Here is a 23,434-nt window from a genome sequence, read left to right on the forward strand (position 1 = left end):
TTTGAAGTTACAGGGAAGATGTTATACTTTGGTAATCTGAAAAATCTCTTTGTCCCCCCCCCCCTTTTTAATAGAGATGTGAACTGTGTCCTCATAAGGATGGAGCTTTAAAAAGAACAGATAATGGCGGTAAGTGCAGAGAATTCTGAGAAAAATTTTCTTGAACACTGGAGTACAGATGTATTTTAAAATATCTGGTAATTCATATTATATCAAAGTGTTTGCTGCTCAAATATTTTTAACAGTACTGGATGTAATTTTTAATTTTTAAAAATTGAAACACAACTTTTCTACTTTCTGGACAACTTAAGTTTTGTTTTATTTTGGTACAGAATGATCCACATACTTCTAATTAAAATCTTGATTTTTTTAAAAAATGGGTACAGTTTCTTATATTACTGTTGGGAAAATAAGCCACTTTATTTTTCTTTGTTAGAGATAAAAATCTGTTTTATATTCTTTTTCTCCTGTTTTGTGTATTATTAGACAAATGATGTTTCTAATGCATGTTAATTTTAACACCCTGTGGATCCTTGTTGCTTGAATATAAACAAATTCTGACTTCTCTTAAATTTTGGTGTGCTTTCATAAGACCCCTTTTGTATTTCTAATTTTCATTTCCATTTTTAGTTACCTTTCTTAGAGAAATCCATGTTTCTTTATAGGTCAGTACCATTCTTAAATGTGTAGACATTAATTTATTAAACTGTGGCATTTTATGAAAATTAAGTAACTGATGAAGAAACTCAAAATAGTAGAGATAAAACTAGTACTATTAGTATATACTTCCATTTTGGGAAGCCAGCTCTGAAGTATTTTTGGTATAGAATAGTTTCATGGCATGAGTAAATAAAAGGGGAAAATACAATGTTTTTGGCTAGCACTATATACCTATATATAAATATTTAAATCTAATGTTTAGACTATAAGTCACATTATCCAAAATTTTAAATATTAAAAATCCTCGCTCCTACTCCTGTTCACCGTTATCTGCACAGTTTCTCAGTACAGTTTCTGCCACCAAGATAGTTGCTGTTACTACTTTTTTGGATACCCAAATAAATATGGGGAAACAAAAATTTCCTGCAATTTTATACAAATGGATGAATATTATATATACTCTCTTGCATCTTAAGTTTTTCCCTGAACAGTTTATCTATTATCAGTATAGAGCTTTCTTTTTTATCATGTTATATAATCAGCTGCCTGTTTCTCATCTTTTGCTTTTATGACTAATGCTTGTATATATGTCATTTTGCTTCTGTGCAAAGACATCTGTAGGTTTTTATTAATTCCCAACAGTGGAACTGTTGGATCAAAGAGATTTTACAATTAATTTTGGTAGATATTCCCAAATTATTCTCTTTAGTGGTGGTACCAATTTGTGTTCCCAGCAGCACACATCTTTCATAATCCAGTAGATGAAAGTTGGTGTCTCAAACCATGCATTTTGCATTTCTCTTATTATGAGTGAATCTGAGCATCTTTTCATGTTTTTAAGAGCAATTCAACTGGTATTGTCCCTTCTGTGATCTGTTCTTTTTCTGTTTGGTTGTTGATTTTTTCCTTTTTGATTTGTTGGAGCTTTCATAGGAGTACCTCATGTATTAGACTTTTGTGATGAGTTGGACTAGTTTTGGCCCTGTTGTTGATCTTGCTCATCTGGCTTTTTCTAATGCAGAAAGTTTTGATTTTTATTTAGTTGAATTTCTTAATCTTGTCTTTCTTGGTTTCTGTGTTTTGAACCATTAGTTAAGGCTTTCCCTACTTCAAAGTTATAAAGGAATTCTTTCATGTTTTTCCTTTAGCTTTTTTGTTTTCTTGGCCACAACGTATGGCATGTAGGGTTGTTTCCCGACCAGCGAGTGAATCTGTGCCCCCTGCAGTGGAAACGCAGAGTCCTAACCACTGGACAACCAGGGAACTCCCTCCTCTAGTATTTTTTGTTTTTTTAGTAAATTTATTTATTTTATTTTGTTTATTTATTTTTGGCTACGTTGGGTCTTCGTTGCTGCGTGTGGGCTTTCTCTAGCTACACCGCTACAAGTGGTGTGTGTGCTTCTCTTTGTGGTGGCTTCTCTTGTTCTAGAGCAGGGACTCTAGGAGCGTGGGCTTCAGTAGTTGTGGCACAGAGGCTCAGTAGTTGTGGCTCGCAGGCTCTAGAGCGCAGGCTCAGTAGTTGCGGCAAACGGGCTTAGTTGCTCTGTGGCATGTGGGATCTTCTTGGACCAGGGCTCAAACCTGTGTCCCCCTGCATTGGCAGGCGGATTCTTAACCACTGCGCCACCAGGGAAGCCCCTCCCTCCTTTAGTATTTTTATAGTTTCTTTCTTTCTTTTCTTTTTTTTTTTTAGCAGTTAATCTTTGATACATTTGGAATGTATTCAGCAAATACAATGTGAGGTATGGTTCCAACTTAATTTTTTCCTAGATGCTAAAATGCTACCATTTGTCCCATCACCATTTATTGAACAGTTCATTTTTTCATATTGATTTGCAGTGCCATCTTTGTTATAGTCTAAATTTGATGTGTATTTTAAAAATTCTGACTAAATTGTGTTCCAAAATTATTTTGGAGCCTGGAATGCATTTTATTATAGAAATGCCAATTGTATTTCTAGACTGGTTAGCAAAACCTCACAATGTACCTGACGTATATAGTATCAATGATGCTGTTCTTTAATATCTAATACCCATTTTTCATATCAGAAAATATGTTCCAAATTTTAGTTTTGTTTTTCTGGTGATCAGGATTAGGAATTTTTCAATTTAACTGTTACTTTTTTTCAATGTCAATCACTCCATAGCTCTCAGTTGTTGGAGGTGAGTGTTTTAACATAGGTTGGTGTGTGAAAGGGGGTTATTATAGGCAAAGGGAGAAGTAAATGATACAAGACACAGGTATATCAGGGATTTGCATTGTAGAGTTTGAATAGTGGGCCTTCTGAGAGGTGGAGCTGATGGTATAGGCAAGATTTTCTTTCTTTTCCCTTTCCCCTGCTCATCCTTTTCCTTTCTTCCTCTCCTCCCCTTGCCTTGGCTTGCCTTCCCTCCCTCCTTCCCCACCTTCCCCCTCCCTCTTTCTTCTCCGCCCCGGCTCCACCCTTTCATACTAAGGACTTGATCCTGTTGATTATGGGGAGCCACTGAAACTGAGGAATAACATATGAGTTTTCTGTTTTAGAAAGATCACTCTGACAGCATTGTGGTAAATGGATTGGAAGGATATGAAACCAGACCAACTATAAAAAAGAAAGGTGGAGCTGGATCATAAGTGCATTTAACTTACTTAAAACCAGCTATATGGCCTAGCGGGTGGGGGGAGATAGAAAAAAAATAAATTATGGAGGTAATTCAGTCTGCCATTTTACTCACTGAGCTCTAGGCAAACCTATATGGAAATCCCTTGTGAATTATTGTAAAGCTTTCCCAACCATCGCTGACAAAGACATGAAGTATACTATTATTGAGGGGGCCAGGCAAGAGATGGTGTCGGCTTACTTATATTCTTGAAGAGGAAGTTTTAAAATGAGTTGAGGGGCTTCCCTGGTGGCGCAGTGGTTGAGAGTCTGCCTGCCGATGCAGGGGACACGGGTTCGTGCCCCGGTCCGGGAAGATCCCACATGCCACGGAGCGGCTGGGCCCGTGAGCCATGGCCGCTGAGCCTGCGCATCCGGAGCCTGTGCGTCCGGAGCCTGTGCTCCACAACGGAAAAGGCCACAACAGTGAGAGGCCCACGTACTGCAAAAAAAAAAAAATAATAAATAAATAAAATAAAATAAAATGAGTTGAGGATCGTTGATAGATACTGTCTGACAGCACAGTTAGAAGAACTTGAATAAAGCAGGGTTGTGTATTCGAAATGATGTACAGTGTCATGCACTTTCTCTATTGGGATTTCAAGGGTTTTTTCAAGGATAGTTTTGATTATACATACTTTTTTGGGTTTTGTGCTCTGATGTTAAAATCTACACTCCACAGAGATAAGACTCTGCTTTATTGTAGTAAGTCCAGGGGAGAGATACTGAGGAACTGTTTGAGACAGAAGTAGGAGGAGGGATAAAAATGAGCGAATGGACATCAGAGATACTAAAGTGGCAAATTTTTACAGGTATATTAAAAAAATACTTTTATTATTGAAAAATTTCAAGCATACATACAAGTAGAGAGAATCCCCACCTTGGTACCTAGCTTTAACAGTGACCAAGTCATGGCCAGCTGTTTCTTCTATACCCTTCCCTACCCCAGTCTTCTGATTATTTTGAATTCTGTGAGCATTTCTAGTTTACGTGTATATTTTAAAAATCACAGTATATTATCACACCTAAAATAATTGACAAGGATTTCTTAAACCCATCAAATATCTGGTCATTGTTCAGAATTTCCTGATTGTCTCCTGTTTTCTTTTATAGTTGTTGAATCAGGATCCCATAAGGTCATAAGCTGGATCCAAATAAGGTGCATACATTGCAGTAGCTTGGTATGTCTCTTAGGTCTCTCTGTAATCTCCTTTGTCTTCTTGCCCCCTTTGTCAGTTTACTTATGGAAAAAATCTGGGTCATTTGTCCTGTAGAGTTTGTACACAGCAGACTTGGTTGATTAATCTTAGATGATGTGTGTGTGTGTGTGTGTGTGTGTGTGAACAGCTGTTGATCAGTGTCTAGATCCATTTTCAGGTTCAGCAACATTGCAGTCTGTATTAGTACTTCATTCCTCTTTGTGGCTGACTGATATCCCATTGTATATATACAGGCCACGTTTTATCTGTCCTTTCATTCGTTGAAAGACATTTGGGTTGTTTCTATCTCTTTGCTGTTGTGAATAGTGCTGCTGTGAACACTGGTATAGATGTTAGAACACTGGTATTTTGGGGGGTATATACTACTAGTGGCGTTGATGGGTCATATGATGCTTCTGTATTTAACTTTTCAAGGAACCACCAAACTGTTTTTCATAGTGGCTGCACCATTTTTACATTCCCACAAGCAGTGTATGAGGGATCCATTTCCTTCTCATTATCACCAACACTTAATATTTTCTGAGTTTTTAGATTATAGCTATCCTAGTGGATATGAAGTGGTACCTCACTGTGGTTTTGATTTGCATTTCTCTAATCATGAATGATGTTGAGCACTTTTTCATGTGCTTGCTGGCCATATGTAAATCTTCTTTGGAAAAAAACCTGTTCATATTCTTTTTTTTTTTGCTGTACGCGGGCCTCTCACTGCTGTGGCCTCTCCCGTTGCGGAGCACAGGCTCCGGACACACAGGCTCCGCGGCCATGGCTCGCGGGCCCAGCCGCTCCGCGGCATGTGGGATCCTCCGGGATCGGGGCACGAACCCGTGTCCCCTGCATCGGCAGGCGGACTCTCAACCACTGCGCCACCATGGAAGCCCTTTTTTTTTTTTTTTTTTTTTTTTTTTTGGCTGTGCCGGGCGTTCCCTGACTAGGGATCGAACCCGTGCCCTCCTGCAGTGGAAGTGTGGAGTCTTAACCACTGGACTGCCAGGGAAGTCCCCCTGTTCATATTCTTTGTCCATTTTGTAATTGGGTTGTTTGTCTTTTTTTTTGTTGAGCTATAAGAGTTCTTTATATCTCCTGGATTCTAGACACCTATCAGAGATACATGATTTACAGATCTTTTCTCCCACTCTGTGGGTTGTTTTTTCATTTTCTTTATATTGTCCATTGATTCACAATAGTTTTTAATTTGATGAAGTCCAATTTATCTAATTTTTCTTTTGTTGCTTATGCTTATAGTGTCCTAAGAATCCATTACTACCCGAAGTTATAAAGATTTTACACCCATTTCCTTCCTTAGAGTTTTATGTTTTTAGCTCTTTTTAGGTTGTTGATCCATTAAAAAAATTTTTTTTTCTTTATTTTAACAGACAAGGAAGTTGACAAACTTCATGGTTGAAGTCCTAATCCCCAGCTGCTCAGAATGTGACTACATTCAGAGATAGGGTCTTTTTTTCTTTTTTCTTTTGGCTGTGCTGTGTAGCATGCAGGATCCTAGTTCCCCAACCAGAGATAGAACCTGTGCCCCCTGCAGTGGAAGCACGGTGTCCTAACCACTGGACCGCCAGGGAATTCCCCTGTTGATCTATTTTGAGTTTTTGTTTTGTTTTGTTCTTTTGGCTGCGTTGGGTCTTTGTTGCTGCATGCGGGCTTTCTCTAGTTGTGGTGAGCAGGGGCTACTCTTCGTTGCAGTGCACGGGCTTTTCTCATTGCAGTGGCTTCTCTTATTCTGGAGCATGGGCTCTAGAGTGCAGGCTCAGCAGTTGTGGTGCATGGGCTTAGTTGCTCCATGACATGTAGGATCTTTCTGGACCAGGGATCGAACCTGTGTCCCCTGCATTGGCAGACGGATTCTTAACCACTGTGCCACCAGTGAAGACCATTTTGAGTTAATTTTTGTATATGATGTGAATTAGGGGTCCAACTTCATTTTTTTTTCTTGTGGGTATCCAGATGTCCCAGCACCATTTGTTGAAGAGACTGTTCTTTCCCCCATTGAATGGTCTTGGTATCCTTGTTAAAAATCAGTTGGCTATATATGCATGGGTTTATTCCTGGACTCTATTATATCCTATTGCTCTTTTTTATCTATTCTGAATGCCAGTGCAAACTGTTCTGATGACTGTAGCTTTGGTAATAAGTTTTGAAATTGGGAAGTTTGACTGTTGCGGTTTTACTCTTTCAATATTGCTTTGGCTCCTTGCGTTCTATGGAAATTCCATATGAATTCAAGGATTGTGAAAAAGGCCATTGGAATTTTGATAAGGGGTTGCATTGCGTCTGTAGATTGCTTTGGATAGTATTGCTGTCTTAACAATATTAAGTTTTCCATAATATGAACACAGGATGTCTTTCCATTTATTTATGTCTTTAAGTTCTTTCAGCAATGTTTTGTAGTTTTCAGTGTAAAAATCTTGAATGAGATCATCCTGGCCTAGTGTGAACACTCAGTCCCATGACAGATGTCCTTGTAAAAGTATGTGGAGACACAGAGATAGGGGAGATGACCATGTGAAGACTAAGGTTAAAAAAACAAAAGAGTAAGGTGGACATTGGAGTAATGTAGCTATAAACCAAGAAATGTCAAGGACTGCGAGAGCCACGAGAAAGTAGGAGAGAAGCATGTTGATTTTGGACTTCTTGCTTCCAGAACTGTGAGAGAATGTATTTCTGTTTTCTTAAGCTACCAAATTTGTTGACATTTTTTATGGCTGTTCTAGGACACTAATAACACTTGTTTTGAGAATATTTGCATTTATATTCATACGGGGTATTGGGCTGTTATTTTGTTTTCTTATGTTTGTCTGACTTTGGGGGCATTTGCTATCATACTGGCCTCATAGAATGAGCTAGGAAGTGTTCCCCCTTCAAGATTTTTGGAAGAGTTTGAGAAGGATTTTTGTTAATATTTCTTTAAATGTTTGGTAGAATTCACTTATGAAAGCACTGGTCCAGGGCTTTTCTTTGTGGGGAGGTTTATGCTTGTTGGTTGATTCAATCTCTTGTTATAGGTCTGTTCAGATTTTCTCTTTCTTGAGTCAGCTTTGTTAGTTTGTGTTTCTAGGAATTTGTCCATTTCCTGTAGGTTATCTAATTTGTTGGTCTGTATTTGCTCATGGTATTCTCTTATAATTCTTTTTCTTTTTGTTAAGGTCAGCAATAATGTTCCCACTCTTATTTCTACCCCCCCCTTTTTTTTTTTTTTGTGGTACGCAGGCCTCTCACTGTTGTGGCCTCTCCTGTTGCGCAGCACAGGCTCTGGACGCGGAGGCCCAGTGGCCATGGCTCACGGGCCCAGCCGTTCCGCGGCATGTGGGATCTTCCCAGACCGGGGCACGAACCCATGTCCCCTGCATCGGCAGGCGGACTCTCAACCACTGCGCCACCAGGGAAGCACCCCACTCTTATTTCTGAATTTAGTAATTTGAGTCCTTTTTTTTTTCTTAGTCAGTCTAAAAGTTTGTCAATTTTGTTGATCTTTTCAAAGAACTTTTGGTTTTGTTGATTGTCCCTGTTATTTTTCTATTCTCATTTTATCTCTAATTTTTACACCTTTCTTCCTTCTGCTGGCTTTGGGTTTAGTTTGCTCTTTTTCTAGTTCCTTAGCATAGGTATATAATTAGTTTATGAATTTGAGATCATCTTTGCTTTTTTTTAAACAGCTTTATTGGGAGATGGTTTATATCATGTGTTTCACTCATTCGAAGTGTGCAACTGATTTTTTTTTAAGTATTTACAGTTATGTGCAACACACCACAGTCAATTTTAGAACATTTTCATCACTTCAAAAAGAAACCCTGTTTGTTTGTTTGTTTCTTTTTTTTGTATAGGACAGGGAACTGTATTCAATATCTTGTAATAAACTATAATGGAAAAGAATCTGAAAAACAATATATATGTATATAAAACTGAATCAGTTTGCTGTACACCAGAAACTAAGACAACATTGTAAATCAGCTATACTTCAATTAAAAAACCAAAGAAACCCTGTAATTTTAAACTATCACTCCCTTATCTGTCCACCCTACCCCATTTCACCCCCCTCAAGCACCTTCTTTCCAACATAGATGAATTTAACTCTGAGTGCTGCTTTCTATGTATCACATGAGGTTTTGTATATTGTTTTTCATTTGTCTTAGGTTATTTTCTAGTTTCCATTGTGATTTCTTCTTTGAGTCATTGGTTATTTAAGAGAATATTGTATTTTTGAATTTTCCAGTTTTCCTTCTGTTGTTGATTTCTATTTTCATTCCACTGTGGATTGATAAGATCTGATTTCAGATCTTTTTAAAAATATTTATTGACACTTGTTTTGTGACCTGAATTGTGATCTTGGAGAATGTTCATGGGTATTTGAGAAGAATGTGTATTTTGCTGTTTTTATTTCAGTGTTCTGTATATGTATATTGGGCCTAGATGTATTGTAGTGTTATTCAATTCTTCGATTTATTTACTGATTTTCTAATAAGTTCTATCCATTATTGAAACTTGGGTACTGAAGTTTCCAGCTATTACTAAAGAACGGTCTGTTTCTCCCTTCAGTCTTGTTCATTTTTGTTTCATGTATTTTGGAGCTCTGATGTTTGGTGCATATATGTTTATAATTGTTTTATCTTGTTTTTTTTTAAAAAATTTTTGGCTGCATTGGGTCCTCATTGCTGTGCACCCTTGTTGTGGAGCACAGCCTCAATAGTTATGGCTTGCGGGCTCTATAGAGTGCAGGCTCAGTAGTTGTGGCGCATGGGCTTAGTTGCTCCACGGCCTGTGGGATCTTCCCCGACCAGGGCTCGAACCCATGTCCCCTGCATTGGCAGGAGGATTTTTAACCACTGCACCACCAGGGAAGCCCCTTGGTGATTTTTTAATAATAAATTTATTTATTTATTTTTGGCTGTGTTGGGTCTTCATTGCTGCATGTGGGCTTTTTCTAGTTGTGGCAAGTGGGGGCTACTCTTTGTGGTGTGTGGGCTTCTCATTGCGGTGACTTCTCTTGTTGTGGAGCATGGGCTCTAGGTGTGCACGCTTCAGTAGTTGCAGCACGTGGGCTCAGTAGCTGTGGCTCGCAGGCTTAGTTGCTCCATGGCATGTGGGATCTTCCTGGACCAGGGATCGAACCTGTGTCCCTTGCATTGGCAGGCAGATTCTTAACCACTGCGCCACCAGGGAAGTCCCTCTTCTTGGTGTTTTGACCTGTTTTTCAATATATAATGTTCTTCTCTGTTCCTTGTAACAGGTTTTAATTCTTGTTTCATTTTCCATATATATATTTTTAGTAGCTATCCTGGGGATTGCAATTAACTTAAACTTATAACACCCTGAGAAACACCCAGGTTAGGGGATACAAAGGCAAATGCCTTGAGTCAGTCCTTTGGGTTCTTTCTCTCCCCCTCCCACAGTTAGGTCAAAACTTAAAATCACAGTTCTTTGAGAACAAGCTCTGCTCAACCCCGTCTGGAACCAGGGACCAGAGTTTGGCACTAGGAACATGGGGTGCTGTCTTCAAGACCATTGTCAAGCCAGTGAGGGGTAGAGCCAGGTCAAGTAAAAATGACACAAAACTCTTACTGTTTTTAAGTTGCCTCTTTCTTTCTTTCTTTCTTTCTTTTTTTTGTTTGGTTTTGGCTGCGCAGTGTGGCATGTGGGATCTTAGTTCCCCGACCAGGGATTGAACCCATTCCCTCTGCAGTGGAAGTGCAGAGTCTGGACCACTAGGGAAGTCCCAAGTTGCCTCTTTCTTTATTGTTTACTTGGGTGCATAAACTTTTGACTATCTTCCAGAGTTCTGACAAAGTTGATTGTGACATTTTATGCTCCATTTTCTGGTGTTTCTGTGACAGCACAGGCTCTTGGAGATGTCATAGGTCCAAATGCTTCATTTTTAACCCTTATTTACCAGTTTTCAAGAGACAGGTATATTATTTGGTTGCCAGTAACAGAAATAGATTCTGGATAACTGAAGCAAAAAGAATATATGAAAAGGTATAACTCACAGGCTTCAGGAAAAATTGAGTGCTCTAGTGTTTGCATTTTGGAGTGACTGGAACCAGAAATGAATAGAATCTCCTGAAGCCTGGTATTCTAGCAAGAAGAGGGAATGGATACTGAATAAGCTTTTTTTTTTTTTTTTTAATTTAATTAATTTATTTTTGGCTGCATTGGGTCTTCGTTGCTGCACCGGGCTTTCTCTAGTTGCAGTGAGCGGGGGCTACTCTTTGTTGTGGTGTGTGGGCTTCTCACTGTGTTGGCTTCTCTTGTTGCGGAGCACGGGCTCTAGGCACACGGGCTTCAGTAGTTGTGGCTCATGGGCTCTAGAGCGCAGGCTCAGTAGTTGTGGTGCACAGGCTTAGTTGCTCCGCGGCATGTGGGATCTTCCCCGACCAGGGCTCGAACTCTTGCCCCCTGCGTTGACAGGCGGATTCTTAACCACTGTGCCACCACAGAAGCCCGTGAATAAGCTTAAATCATGGCTGTCAACAGTAGTATTATATGACTTAATGGATGTGGGTTGAGATGAGGGAAGGGAGCTGCTCAGATTTCTCTGTGGACAGCTGAATGTTGATGGTCTTAACTGAGGTAGAGAGTGTTGGGCAGAGGGTTGTTTTGGGAGTAAAGATCAATGTTGAGGTATACTTTTCATGTGTTGATTTTAAGGTGATGGTGAGATTGCTGAAAAATGTATATGTCAGTAGGAAATTGGATATAATTACCAGCTTTTAGCTCTTACTGTTCCTGCTTCCTTACCACGTAGTTTCCTTCCTGGGGAGGTTACTGCATTCTTGATATCTGTCTGGAGCTATTTCCTGCATACATAAACACTTCTTACACAAATGTAGGATATAGTGTTTTATGAATTGCTTCTTCATTTAATAATATACCTTGGAGATCATTGCACATAAGTAATAAAAAACTCTCTCTCTCATATACATCTGTAAGATACTTAATTGTAAAAATGAACCATAATTTATTTAACCATTCTCTTGATGAACATTTAGTTATTTTTATTATTATTTTAAACAGTACTGCAGTGAATAACCATGTACAATGTAATCATGGATAAGTGGGTGATTAGCTATAGGCAAAAATTCCTAGAAGTGGGATTGCTGGGTCAGAGGGTATGTGCATCTGAAATTTCAGTGGATTTTGCCTAATTCCCTGCTATTGAGATATACTAATTCACAGTATATTCACAATACACGCGAAGAGCCTGTTTTCATCATATTTTTCTCAGCACAGTTGCATGACCATCCAAGTCAGTTTCAGTTCTGGATTGTTGATCAGACTCACAAGTCACAATCGGGTTATCCAGCACCAAATATATCTATAAAGGAAAAGCATACACCGTTGCGATACAGAGGCCTCCAAACTCTGATGCAGGTTTTGATGTTTCCAGCATTTTGATTGTAAGGTTGACAAGAAGCTAATGCGAGTGCAGGTCCCATAAGCAGAGGGAAGCCTCCAGGTTTGGGGACCCTCAGTTTAAATATGCCTACTAGCCGTATAGCCTCTGTATTTGTAAGTGGCTAGCTCTTCTATTTTAATGTAATGTAGACTATAAATTATAAGTTATACAATACACATTCCTGACAGCCAGGTACAACAGGCTAAAGAACATTCTTGGTAAATTATTAGTACATGACAGACAGGGTAGGACCCTCATCTATCTTCAGGGTTGATCTTGCAAGAACTGTGAAGATATTTCCCTCAAGAGCCTGAAAAAGAGATTGAGAATACAGCTTTTAACTCTCTCCATCTGTCAGTATTAAGAATCTTTTTATATTTGCCATTCTGGTAGGTAAGAATTATGTAAACCTAGCCTTAATCTGTATTTCTCTTATTATGAGAGAAGTTGAACAACTTTTCATATGCTTAAAAGCTATTTGTATTTTCTTTATGTGAAGTATTCATTCATATTGTTAGCTCATTTTCCTCTTGGTACATTCCTTATGGCACATTTGGTTTTTTTTTTTTTAATATTTATTTATTTATTTATTTATTTATTTATTTTGGCTGTGCCGGGTCTTAGTTGCCATACGTGGGAGCTTTTAGTTGCAGCATGTGGACTTCTTAGTTGTGGCACGTGGACTCTTAGTTGCGGCACTTGGGCTTCTTAGTTGCGGCATGTGGGCTTCTTAGTTGCGGCATGCGGACTCTTAGTTGTGGCATGCATGTGGGATCTAGTTCCCCCACCAGGAATCGAACCTAGGCCCCCTGCCTTGGGACCGCAGAGTCTTACCCACTGGACCACCAGGGAAGTCCTGGCAGATTTGTTGATTGTTGTGTAAGAACTCTTAATGTATTATGGAAATTAGTCCTTTGTCTGGGGTATTGCAGAAGTTTTTCCTCCTAGTTGGTGGTTTGTGTTTTGATTTTGCTTTTGGCCATACAGAAATTTAAGTTTATAATCATGCTTATTATTATTATTAACAACTATTTTCCTAATTTTGTAGCATACTAGAAGGACTGTTTTCTACACCAAGATTATTTTAAACTTTTTGTACTTTTTTTTCTAGTAGGTGGTTTAAAAAAATTTAGATTGTTGATCCATCCAGAATTTATTGTAACGTAAGCTGTGAGGTATGGAGGTATTTATTTTTCACCTAGGTGACTATCCATTTGTTCCAAATACCTATTTTGAATCATCTGTTTTCCCTTGTTGATTCCAAATGACACTTTTTTAAATACAAAGTTCACATGTGATTTGACTTTATTTCTGGACTTTCATTGTATTCAGTGATGTGTCTTTTTATGGGCCAGCACCACACTGTTTTAATTGTTTTAGTTTTATATCTTGCAGATTCGGCCCTTCCTCATTACTGTCTTCCTCCTCCTCCCTTCTTTTTTCTTTGCTCCCACATTTTCTTGTCTTAAAAATTTTTTTTTAATTTTTAAAAACTACTAAAGGTGTTTTTGGCTCTACTCGTTTAATTTTTCTTTAGGAAACTTTTTAATCAGTTTGTTTAATTTGTTTTAATTAATTTTTTGTTTTGGAATAATTAAATTTAAAAAAAAAACAGATTTATTTAATTAATTTATTTATATTTTGCCTGCGTTGGGTCTTCGTTGCTGTGTGCGGGCTTTCTCTAGTTGTGGCGCGTGGGCTTCTCTCTAGTTGTGGTGCATGGGCTTCTCTCTAGTTGTGGCACTTGGGCTCCAGAGCGTGTGGGCTCTGTAGTTGTGGCACACGGGCTCTCTAGTTGTGGCTTGCGGGCTCCATAGTTGCAGTGCATGGGCTTAGTGGCCCTGTGGCATGTGAAATCTTAGGTCCCCAACCAGGGTTCAAACCCGCATCCCCTGCATTGGAAGGCGGATTCTTAACCACTGGACTACAAGGGAAGTTCCAGTTCCTGTATACTCTTTACCCAGTTTCTCCCATTATTAACTTTTTACATTACCATGGTATATCTGTGAAAATTAAGAAACTGACAATGATATATTACTGTTAACTGAATGCTACACTTTAAAACAGTTTTTATCAATTTTTGTCATTAATGTCCTTTTGCATTTAGTTGCCATGTCTCCTGATGTCCTCTGGTCTATAGCAATTTCTCAGTCTTTTCTTGCTTTTCATGACCTTGACAGTCTTGAGGAATACTGGCTAGGTACCTTTTGAATGTCCCCAATCTCCATTTATCTGATGTTTTTCTCATGATTAGATTGGATTTATGGGTTTGGGGAAAGAATACCACAAAAGTTAAGTTCTCTTCTCATCATATCTTATCCGGGGTACAGATACGCATATGAAATCACTGATATGAAAAAAATACTCAACATTACCACCGTGAGGTGACAGCATACCCATTAGAATGGCTACTATTTAAAAAAAAAAAAAGCAAACCCAGTGTTAGTGAGGCTGTGGAGAAATTGGAACCCTCGTACACTCCTGGTGGGATTGTAAAATGTTGTAACTGCTATGGAAAACAGTATGGCGTTCCTTCAAAAATTTTAAAAAGAACTACCATAAAAAAGAATGATCCAGCAATTCCACTTCCAAGTGTATACCTGAAAGCAGAGTCTCTTAAGAGATTTGTACGCTCATGTTCATAGCAGCACTATTCGCAGTAGCCAAGAAGTATAAGCAACTCAAATGTCTATCAGTGGATTAATGGATAAGCAAAATGTGGTATATACATAAAATGGGATATTATTCAGTCTTAAAAAGGAGGGAAATTCTGCAGTGTGCCACAACGTGGTTGAACCTTAAGATCATTATTGTTAAGTGAAATAAGCCAGTCACAAAGGACAAATACTGTATGGTTCCACAATGTAAGGTGCTTAGTCAAATTCATAGAGACAGAGAGTGTAATGGTGGTTACTAGGGGTTGGAGGGAGGGGTAGAAAGGGAATGGGTGTTTATTGGATCTTGATTTGCAAGATAAAAAAGTTCTGGAGGTCTGTCTCACAACAACGTGAATATACTTAACATTACTGAACTGTACACTTAAAACGTGGTTAATGTACTGAATTTGGTTATGTGCTTTAAAAAATTACAGTAAAAGTAAATCTTTATCATCTTATTTATTTATTTTTTGCCTTAATACTTTGGCCAGGACTTACAGCACAGCATTGAATAGAAGTGGTGATAGCGAGCATTCTTTTTTTTCCATTTCAAAGACATTGTATTGAACATTTCACCATTAATTATGTTCATATGTGTATATTTTATTTTATTTTATTTTATTTTTGTTGTTGTTTTTTGGCCACGCCACGGAGCTTGCAGGATCTTAGTTCCCTGATGAGGGATTTTGGGCCATGGCAGTGAATGCGCTGAGTCCTAACTACTGGACCACTAGGGAATTCCCTGTTTTGGTTTTTTCTTGGCTTTTGTTTAGTTTTTGGGTAACTATTCCTACCCTGATAAGAGTTGTTTTTTTTTTTTTAAATCAAGAATAGATACACACTACTATATATAAAATAGATAAACAAGGACCTATTGTATAACACAGGGAACTATATTCAATATCTTGTAATAACCAATGATGGAAAAGAATCTGAAAAAAGAATATTATATATATATATATAAAATATATCTGAATTACTTTGCTGTACACCTGAAACAAACACTAACACTGTAAATCAATAGTACTTCAATTTAAAAAAAAAGAGATTTTTGTGTCTACTGAGATGATATAATTGTTCTACCTTATTCTGTTAGGAATTGATTCAGTTTTGAATGTTAAATATACCTTGTTTTCCTAGAGTAAGCTCAAATTGTTATTCTGGGATTCAGTTGGCTATTTTCTTTATAATTTTGGCACCCGGGTTTACAAGGGACATTGGTATTTTTTTTTTTTCTTCTTATTATGGCCTTGTCAGATTTTGATTTCAACGTTATGAGGATGTCATAACAGGTTAGGAAGTATTCTCTCTTTTTTTATTCTGGAAGCATTTGTATAAGGTTGGCACATTTTATCCTTAATGTTTGATAGGATTTTCTGGCAAACCTGTCTGTGTCTTGAGTTTTCCAAAATTATAAATATGTATTTATTTTTTTTAGTGATTAAAGAAATGTTTAAAATTTCTATTTTTTATTGTGGTTAGTTTTGATAAGTTATACTTTTGGGGAATTCATCAGTTTCACATCTAAATTTTAAAATTACTGGCAAGAGTTCTTCATTACCTTCTTACTCTATTAAATATCAGCAGAGTTAAAATGTCCTTGGTTATTAGTGCCATCTCCTTTTTCCTAAGTTAGTCTAGCAATGGGTTTACTCATATGTCTTTATTTACAAGAAGCTGTTAATACTTGCAAATATTTTTATTTTATTCTACTTTTTTGGGGTTTATTTAGCTATTTTAAAAAATTTTAAGATGCAAATTTATTTAGCTCATTAAGTTCCAATCTTTCTCATACTGCTTTAAAAACTTTATTTCTAGGGAGAAATTTAGCTTATCCTACAACTTAGATATTATTTTTATCATAAGTTAAAACTTTTATAATTTCCTTTCTAATTACTACTTTGACCTATTGATAATTAAGATGTTTGTTTCTTAATTTCCAAATACATGAATATTTTTATCTTTATTATCGATTTCTAGTTTAATTTCACCATTGTCAGAAACCATACTCTTTGATTTTAATCCTATTGAATGTGTTATGAGACTTGGTTTCTGGATAGGATATGGTCAGTTTTTTAAAAAGTTCTCTGTGTGCTTTTAAAAAGTTCTGTGGTTTTGGAATGTATTTTATATAAATCTGCATTTACATAAAATTTGGTATTTGGCTTGTTGGATTTGATATTTGGGTTGTTGACATTTTCCGTATCCTTTCTGATTTGTTGAATGTGTTCTATCATTTACAGAGAAAGGTATGCTAATATTTCTCATTGTAATTATGTAGTCTCGGTTTTTGCCTTACATGTTTTGATGATGTTATTAAATGCATGCATATTTACTATTTCTCTCTCTCTTACTTAAGAATTGAATTTTTTTTCATTGTGGAATACTCTTTTTCTCTGGTGCTATTTTTTACCTCAAAGTATGTATATTTTAACTTATTAACATAACTACCTCAGCTTTCTATCAGTTTTTGTTTTCAAATGGTGTATCTTCTTTTTAGTTTTAATTTTTCTGTATTTGAGTGCTTTAGATTTGGCTCTCGTTAACAGCAAATAGTTGCCTTTTCCCCTAGTGGAACAGTTTTTGTATTTTAAGTAAATTTTAGTTTGTTTACGTTTAATGTATGCATGTGGGTTTTTTTGTGTGTGTGTATTTGTATTTGAATTTACACTTTCCATTTTACTAAATGTTTTCTATTTGTTTTTCTTGTTTTATGTTCGTTTTCATTCTTGTCTTTTTTTGAATTACATGTTTAAAAAACAGACTTTATATTTTAGAGGAGTTGAATGTTCCCAACGGTATTGAACAGAAGGTACAGAGATTTCCCATGTGTCCTTTGTCCCCACAGATGCATAGCCTCTCTCATTATCAACATCCCCCACAAGATTGGGACATTTGTTACTATTGATGAACCTATAATGACACATAATTATCATCCAGAGTTTGTTATTTACAGTAGGGGTCTCTCTTGGTATTGTACATTCTCTGTATCTGGGCAAATTTATAATGACATATGTCCAGCAAACATTATAATATCACACAGAGTATTTTCATGGCCCTCAATAACCCTTTGTGCTCTGCCTATTATTCATCCCTCACTACCTCCTAAACCCTGAAAACCACTGATCTTTTTATGGTTTTCATAATTTTGTGTTTTCTAGAATGTAATATACTTGTAATCATATAGTTATGTAGCCTTTACAGATTGACTTCTTTTACGTAGTAACATGCTTTTAAGTTTCCTCCATGTCTCTTTATGGCTTGACAGCTCACTTATTGTTACTGCGGATTTATTGTTTGTCTGGAGGTACCACAGTTTATCCATTCACCTGTGGAAGGACCTTTTGGTTGCCTCTTAAGTTTTGGAAATTATGAATAAAGCTGCTGTAAACATCCATGTGAAGTTTTTGTGTGTACATGAGTTTTCATCTATTTTTGTAAATACTAAGGAGCATAAGCTTGATTGTATGGGAAAGGTATGTTTAGTTTTTGTAATAAATAGCCGAAGTGTTTTCCAAAGTATTGTACTCTTTTGCATTCTCACCATCAGGGAATGAGAGTTCCTGTTACCCTTCACCCTTGCCAATAGTTGGTGTTGTCAGTGTTCTGGATTTTGGCCATGTTAATAGGTGTGCAGAGGATCCTATTGGATTACTTCTTATTCTGTTCTACCCTTTCTGTTAGCTTGATAAAATTTAATATTTATATTTGCTTTTACCCTTTTTCTGAACCCTATGAATTTGAAATTCATTTATTAAACTCCTGACATAAGTCTTATTGTTGTTATGTACTTTAATTCTCCATTTCTTTAAAAATTGTAATATTTTTGTCAGATTTTTTTATGCAAGGGCTATAATAGTCCTTTGAAATGAAAAAGTTTGTGTAATAGGTGTTACTTTCTACTTGAATGGTTTGGCAGAATTTGGCAGAATTTACCAGCGAAACTTTTTTTTTTTTTTTGCGGTACGCAGGCCTCTCACTGTTGTGGCCTCTCCCGTTGAGGAGCACAGGCTCCGGACACTCAGGCTCAGCGGCCATGGCTCACGGGCCTAGCTGCTCCGCAGCATGTGGGATCTTCCTGGACCAGGGCATGAACCCATGTCCCCTGCATCGGCAGGCGGACTCTCAACCACTGCTCCACCAGGGGAGCCCACCAGTGAAACCTTTTAGTGTTAGAGTGAAACTTTTCTCGGGAAGATTTTTGATTAAAAATTTATTTTTGAAGAGTAAGTATATATAGTATTTTTTTATTAGCCTGTTAATGTTTGTTGGATCAGTAGTGTGTCAGTGGTCATAACGCTCTTTTTATTCTATATTGGTAATTTGTGGTCTCAGCTTTTTGTTTTGCTTTATTTTGTTTTTGTTGTTGTCTTGGTTTGGGTTTTGGAGTTTGGTGTTTGGTTTTTCTTTAACCTGTGTACCTAGAATTTGTCAGTTTTGTTCACCTTTTTAAAGAAACAGTGTTTGGGTTTAATTTTTAAAGTCATCTGCCTGTTCTCTGTTTTACTGATTAATCTTTATGATTTCCTTCTTTCTACTTACTTTGTATATATTTAGCTCTAATTTTTAAATTTCTTCATGGGGCATTTTAGGTCTTTGATTTTAGATCTTCTTTTCTAGTAAAAGTATTTAAAGCTGCAAGTTTCCCTCCTAACACTTTTGCTGCATTTCACAGGATTTGATGTGTTGTATATGTGTTGCCATTCAGTTCAAAATGTTTTCCAAATGTGCCTTGTGATTTTTGTCTTTGACCCATAAATTATTTAGAAGTCTATTATTTATTTGCCATATATTAATGGTTTTGCTGGATAGCTAATTATTATTGGTTGCTAATTTAATTTCATTGTGGTTAGTGATTACACTCTAGATGATTTTAGTCCTTTAACATTCACTAAGACTTATTTTAGGGCCCAGCATATGGTCTGCGTTGGTGAATGTACCATATGTAATTGAAAAGGCATCTGTATTCTACTGTTTTTTTTTTCTTTTTGTAAAAAATATTTATTTATTTATTTATTTTTGGCTGTGTTGGGTCTTCATTGCTGCACTTGGGCTTTCTCTAGTTGAGGCGAGCGGGGGCTACTGTTCATTGTGGTGCTTGGGCTTCTCATTGCAGTGGATTCTCTTGTGGAGCACAGGCATTAGGCGTGCAGGCTTCAATAGTTGTGGCATGCAGGCTCAGTAGTTGTGGCTCATGGGCTCTAGAGCGCAGGCTCAGGAGTTGTGGCACGTGGGCTTAGTTGCTCCACGGCATGTGGGATCTTCCCGGACCAGAGCTCGAACCCGTGTCCCCTGCATTGACAGGCGGATTCTTAACCACTGCGCCACCAGGGAAGTCCCTCTACTGTTGAATATAGTGTTCTGGTTAGTTAGATCAAGATGCTTGTTATAGGTAAGCTCTTTTATGTATTTATTGATTTTTTTATTCTTTTTAAAAAAAAATAAATTTATTTTTGGCTGTGTTGGGTCTTCGTTGCTGTGTGCAGGCTTTCTCTAGTTGCAGTGAGCGGGGGCTACTCTTGGTTGCAGTGCCCAGGCTTCTCATTGCAGTGGCTTCTCTTGTTGCAGAGCATAGGCTCTAGGTGCGCGGGCTTCAGTAGTTGTGGCTCGTGGGCTTAGTTGCTCTGCAACATGTAGTATCTTCCTGGACCAGGGCTCAAACCTGTGTCCCCTGCGTTGGCAGGCAGGTTCTTCACTACTGTGCCACCAGGGAAGCCCGATTTTTTTCTTTTTTTTGGTCTAGTACACCTGTCATTTGCTGAAAATGGTGTGTTAAAAATCTGTTATGATTGGAACATTGTCAGTTTCTTCCTTTAATCCTGTCAAGTGTTGCTTCATGTATTTTAAGACTTTATTTTTAGGTGCATACACTTTGCTAATTGTTATGTCCTTCTATTAAATTATCCCTTTATTGTTACGAAATGTCCCTTTCTATGGAGTGTTTGTTTTATAGTGTATATCTGATATCAAAATAGTCACTCCAGGGCTTCCCTGGTGACGCAGTGGTTGAGAGTCTGCCTGCTGATGCAGGGGACACGGGTTCGTGCCCCGGTCTGGGAAGATCCCACGTGCCGCGGAGTGGCTGCGCCCGTGAGCCATGGCCGCTGAGCCTGTGCGTCCGGAGCCTGTGCTCTGCAACGGGAGAGGCCACAACAGTGAGAGGCCCGCTTACCGCAAAAAAAAAAAAAAAAAAAAAAAAAGTCACTCCAGCCTTTATATTCTTACTGTTAGCAGGGTATGTAATTTCCCATCCATTTGCTTTATTTTCTTTAAACTTATCAGAGTCTTTTTTTTTTTTTTTGTGGTACATGGGCCTCTCCCCTTGCGGAGCACAGGCTCCGGAGACGTAGGCTCAGCGGCCACGGCTCACGGGCCCAGCCACTCCTCGGCACGTGGGATCTTCCCAGACCGGCGCACGAACCCATGTCCCCTGCATCGGCAGGCGGACTCTCAACCACTTCGCCACCAGGGAAGCCCTTATCAGAGTCTTTATGTTTATTAAAAGTGTTTCTCTTACAGGCAGCATATCATTTGGTCATTAAAAAAAAAAATCTACTCTGTTCCTTTCAGTCTCTCTTTAATCTTACCTTGTCCCATCAACTGTTGTGTATAAATGATTTAACATTTAATGTAAATTAAAATTTGGATTGAGATCTATTTTAAGATTTTTCTTTTAAAAACAGGTTTATTCAGATATGATTGACTTTCAGAATACGACATATATTTAAAGGGAACACTTTGAAAAGTTCTGACTAATGTATGTACATGAAACCATCCACCCAATCAAGTCAGTAAACATATCCATTATTCCTAAAACTTTCCTCTGATTTCTTTGTACTATATCTGAACCACCTGTTCCTCCTTTCAGCCTTGTCCCAGGTAACCAGTGTTCTGTTTTCTGTTACCATAGATTAATCTGCATTTTCTCGAGTTTTATATAAATGGAATCTATACATGTGTTTATGTGTGTGTCTAGACACACAAATATATAATAGACACACAGTGTGGGTGAATAAGAATGAAATGGCTAGTTTATAGTAAGTGCATGCTTAATTGTTTAAGGAACTGACAAACTATTTTCTAAAGTGGTTGTAACATTTTACATTTCTATCAGGAGCATGTGAGAGTTCCACTTGCTCTGCATCCTGTTCAACACTTAGTATATAGTCAGGCTTTTTTTTTTTTTTTTTTTTTTTTAAGTTGCCATTAAAGAAGTGTATAGTTGGTATCCTTTTGGGGTTTTTTTCCCCAGGTATGTGTATATGTACATCTTTGAGGTGATTTTCTGTCATCGGTTATTACAAGATATTCAATATAGCTTCCTGTGTTAATACAGTAAATCATTTTTGCTTATCTGTTTTATGTAGTAGTGGGTATCAATCCCATACTTTCATTTATCTCCCCCCTCCCCCTTTGGTAACCATAAGTTTGTTTTCTATGTCTGTGGTATCTTTGTAGTTTTAATTTGAATTTCCTTAATGAGTAAATAAGTTTGAGCTCCTTTTCATGTGCTTACTTGCCATTCTGACATCTTCTTTGGTGATGTGTGTGTTCAAATCTTTTGCCCTTTTAAAAAAATCAGTTCTCTATTGTTGATTTTTAAAATGTAACAGCTTTATTCATGTATTATACAATCAGTTGAACCATTTAAAGCATGTAATTCAATGTTTTTTACAGTATTCAAAGACTTGTGCAACCATCATCACAATTAATACTTTCATCCAGCCAAAAATATACACTAATAATTAGCATTCACTTCTCAATTGCCTTCAACACCTCCAACCTAGGCAGCTATTAGCTCAGTCTCTGTCCGTTTGCCTATTCTGGACATATCGTATAAATGGAATCTACAGTATGTGGTCCTTTGTGACTGGTTTCCTATTTTTGAGCTTTATTCATGTTGTAGCATGTATCAGTACTTCATTTGTTTTAATTGCCAAGTGATATTCCAGTGTATGGATATGCCAAATTTTGTTTATCCATTCAACAGTTGAGGGATATTTGGGGTTGTTTCTTGTTTCCACTTTTTGTTTTTTGGTGTATGTGTAAATATGTTTTAATTTCCCTTCAGGTTATTCTTAGGAGTGGAATTCCTGGGTCATATGTTAAAACTCATACCCCTTTGAAAAATTGCCAGTCTATTTCCCAAAGTTGGTGTACCATTTTACATTCCTGCTACTGGTGCGTTAGATATCCTGTTTCTCCAGATCCTTGTCAACGCTTTTTAATGTTTGTCTTTTTTATTTTAGACATCCTTATAGATGTGAAGTGGTATTTCATTTTTTGATTTGTATTTATTGAATGAGTGATGATGTTGAACATTTTTTCGTGTGCTTATTGACCACTTATTTATGTGTGTTCTGGCAATCTGTGCCTTTTAATTGGGGTGTTTAGTGCATTTACTTTTAGTGTGATTAATGACGTGGTTAGATTTAAATCTATCATCTTGATACTTGTTTTCATTTGCTCCATCTGTCTTTTGCTCTCTTGTATTCTTTTTTGGCTTTTGATTTTTATGATTCTATTTTATCTTCTTTGTTGTGTTACTAGCCATATATTTTGTTTTGTTGTGTTACTCATTGCCTTAGGGTTTAAAGTATAATAAATCTTTTCCTCAGTACAGTCTACCATCAAGTGATATTATTATTCGACATCACCTATAGTATAAGACCCTCAAAATAATACAGTTCCATTTCTCTTTTTTTGGCCTTTATGCAATTGTTGTCATGTATTTATCTTTGTTATAAACCCCACAATGAATTATTATTTTTGTTTAAATAATTATTTGTTAGACTCTTCCATAATTTTACTTAACTTTTTAAATATATGGAGTAAAGTTATAGTAACTGTTTTGTTG

General features: G+C 37.2%; 1 protein-coding gene across 11 annotated transcripts in view; it reads left to right on the forward strand.

Annotated features, from left to right (window-relative positions):
• The window catches only part of MLLT10 (MLLT10 histone lysine methyltransferase DOT1L cofactor), a 246,798-nt gene that overhangs the window by 53,299 nt on the left and 170,065 nt on the right, over positions 1-23,434 (forward strand). For all 11 annotated transcript variants that reach the window (XR_009531819.1, XM_060097691.1, XM_060097695.1 and 8 more), the window contains one exon: positions 75-129. Coding sequence is in view for 10 of the 11 variants with exons in the window: in XM_060097691.1 (XP_059953674.1) it covers positions 75-129 (55 nt within the window). In the remaining variant the exon portion in view is untranslated. The remainder of the gene's footprint in view (positions 1-74; positions 130-23,434) is intronic.

Source organism: Mesoplodon densirostris, chromosome 4 (assembly GCF_025265405.1).
Source record: "Mesoplodon densirostris isolate mMesDen1 chromosome 4, mMesDen1 primary haplotype, whole genome shotgun sequence".
Classification (NCBI taxonomy): Eukaryota; Metazoa; Chordata; class Mammalia; order Artiodactyla; family Ziphiidae; genus Mesoplodon; species Mesoplodon densirostris.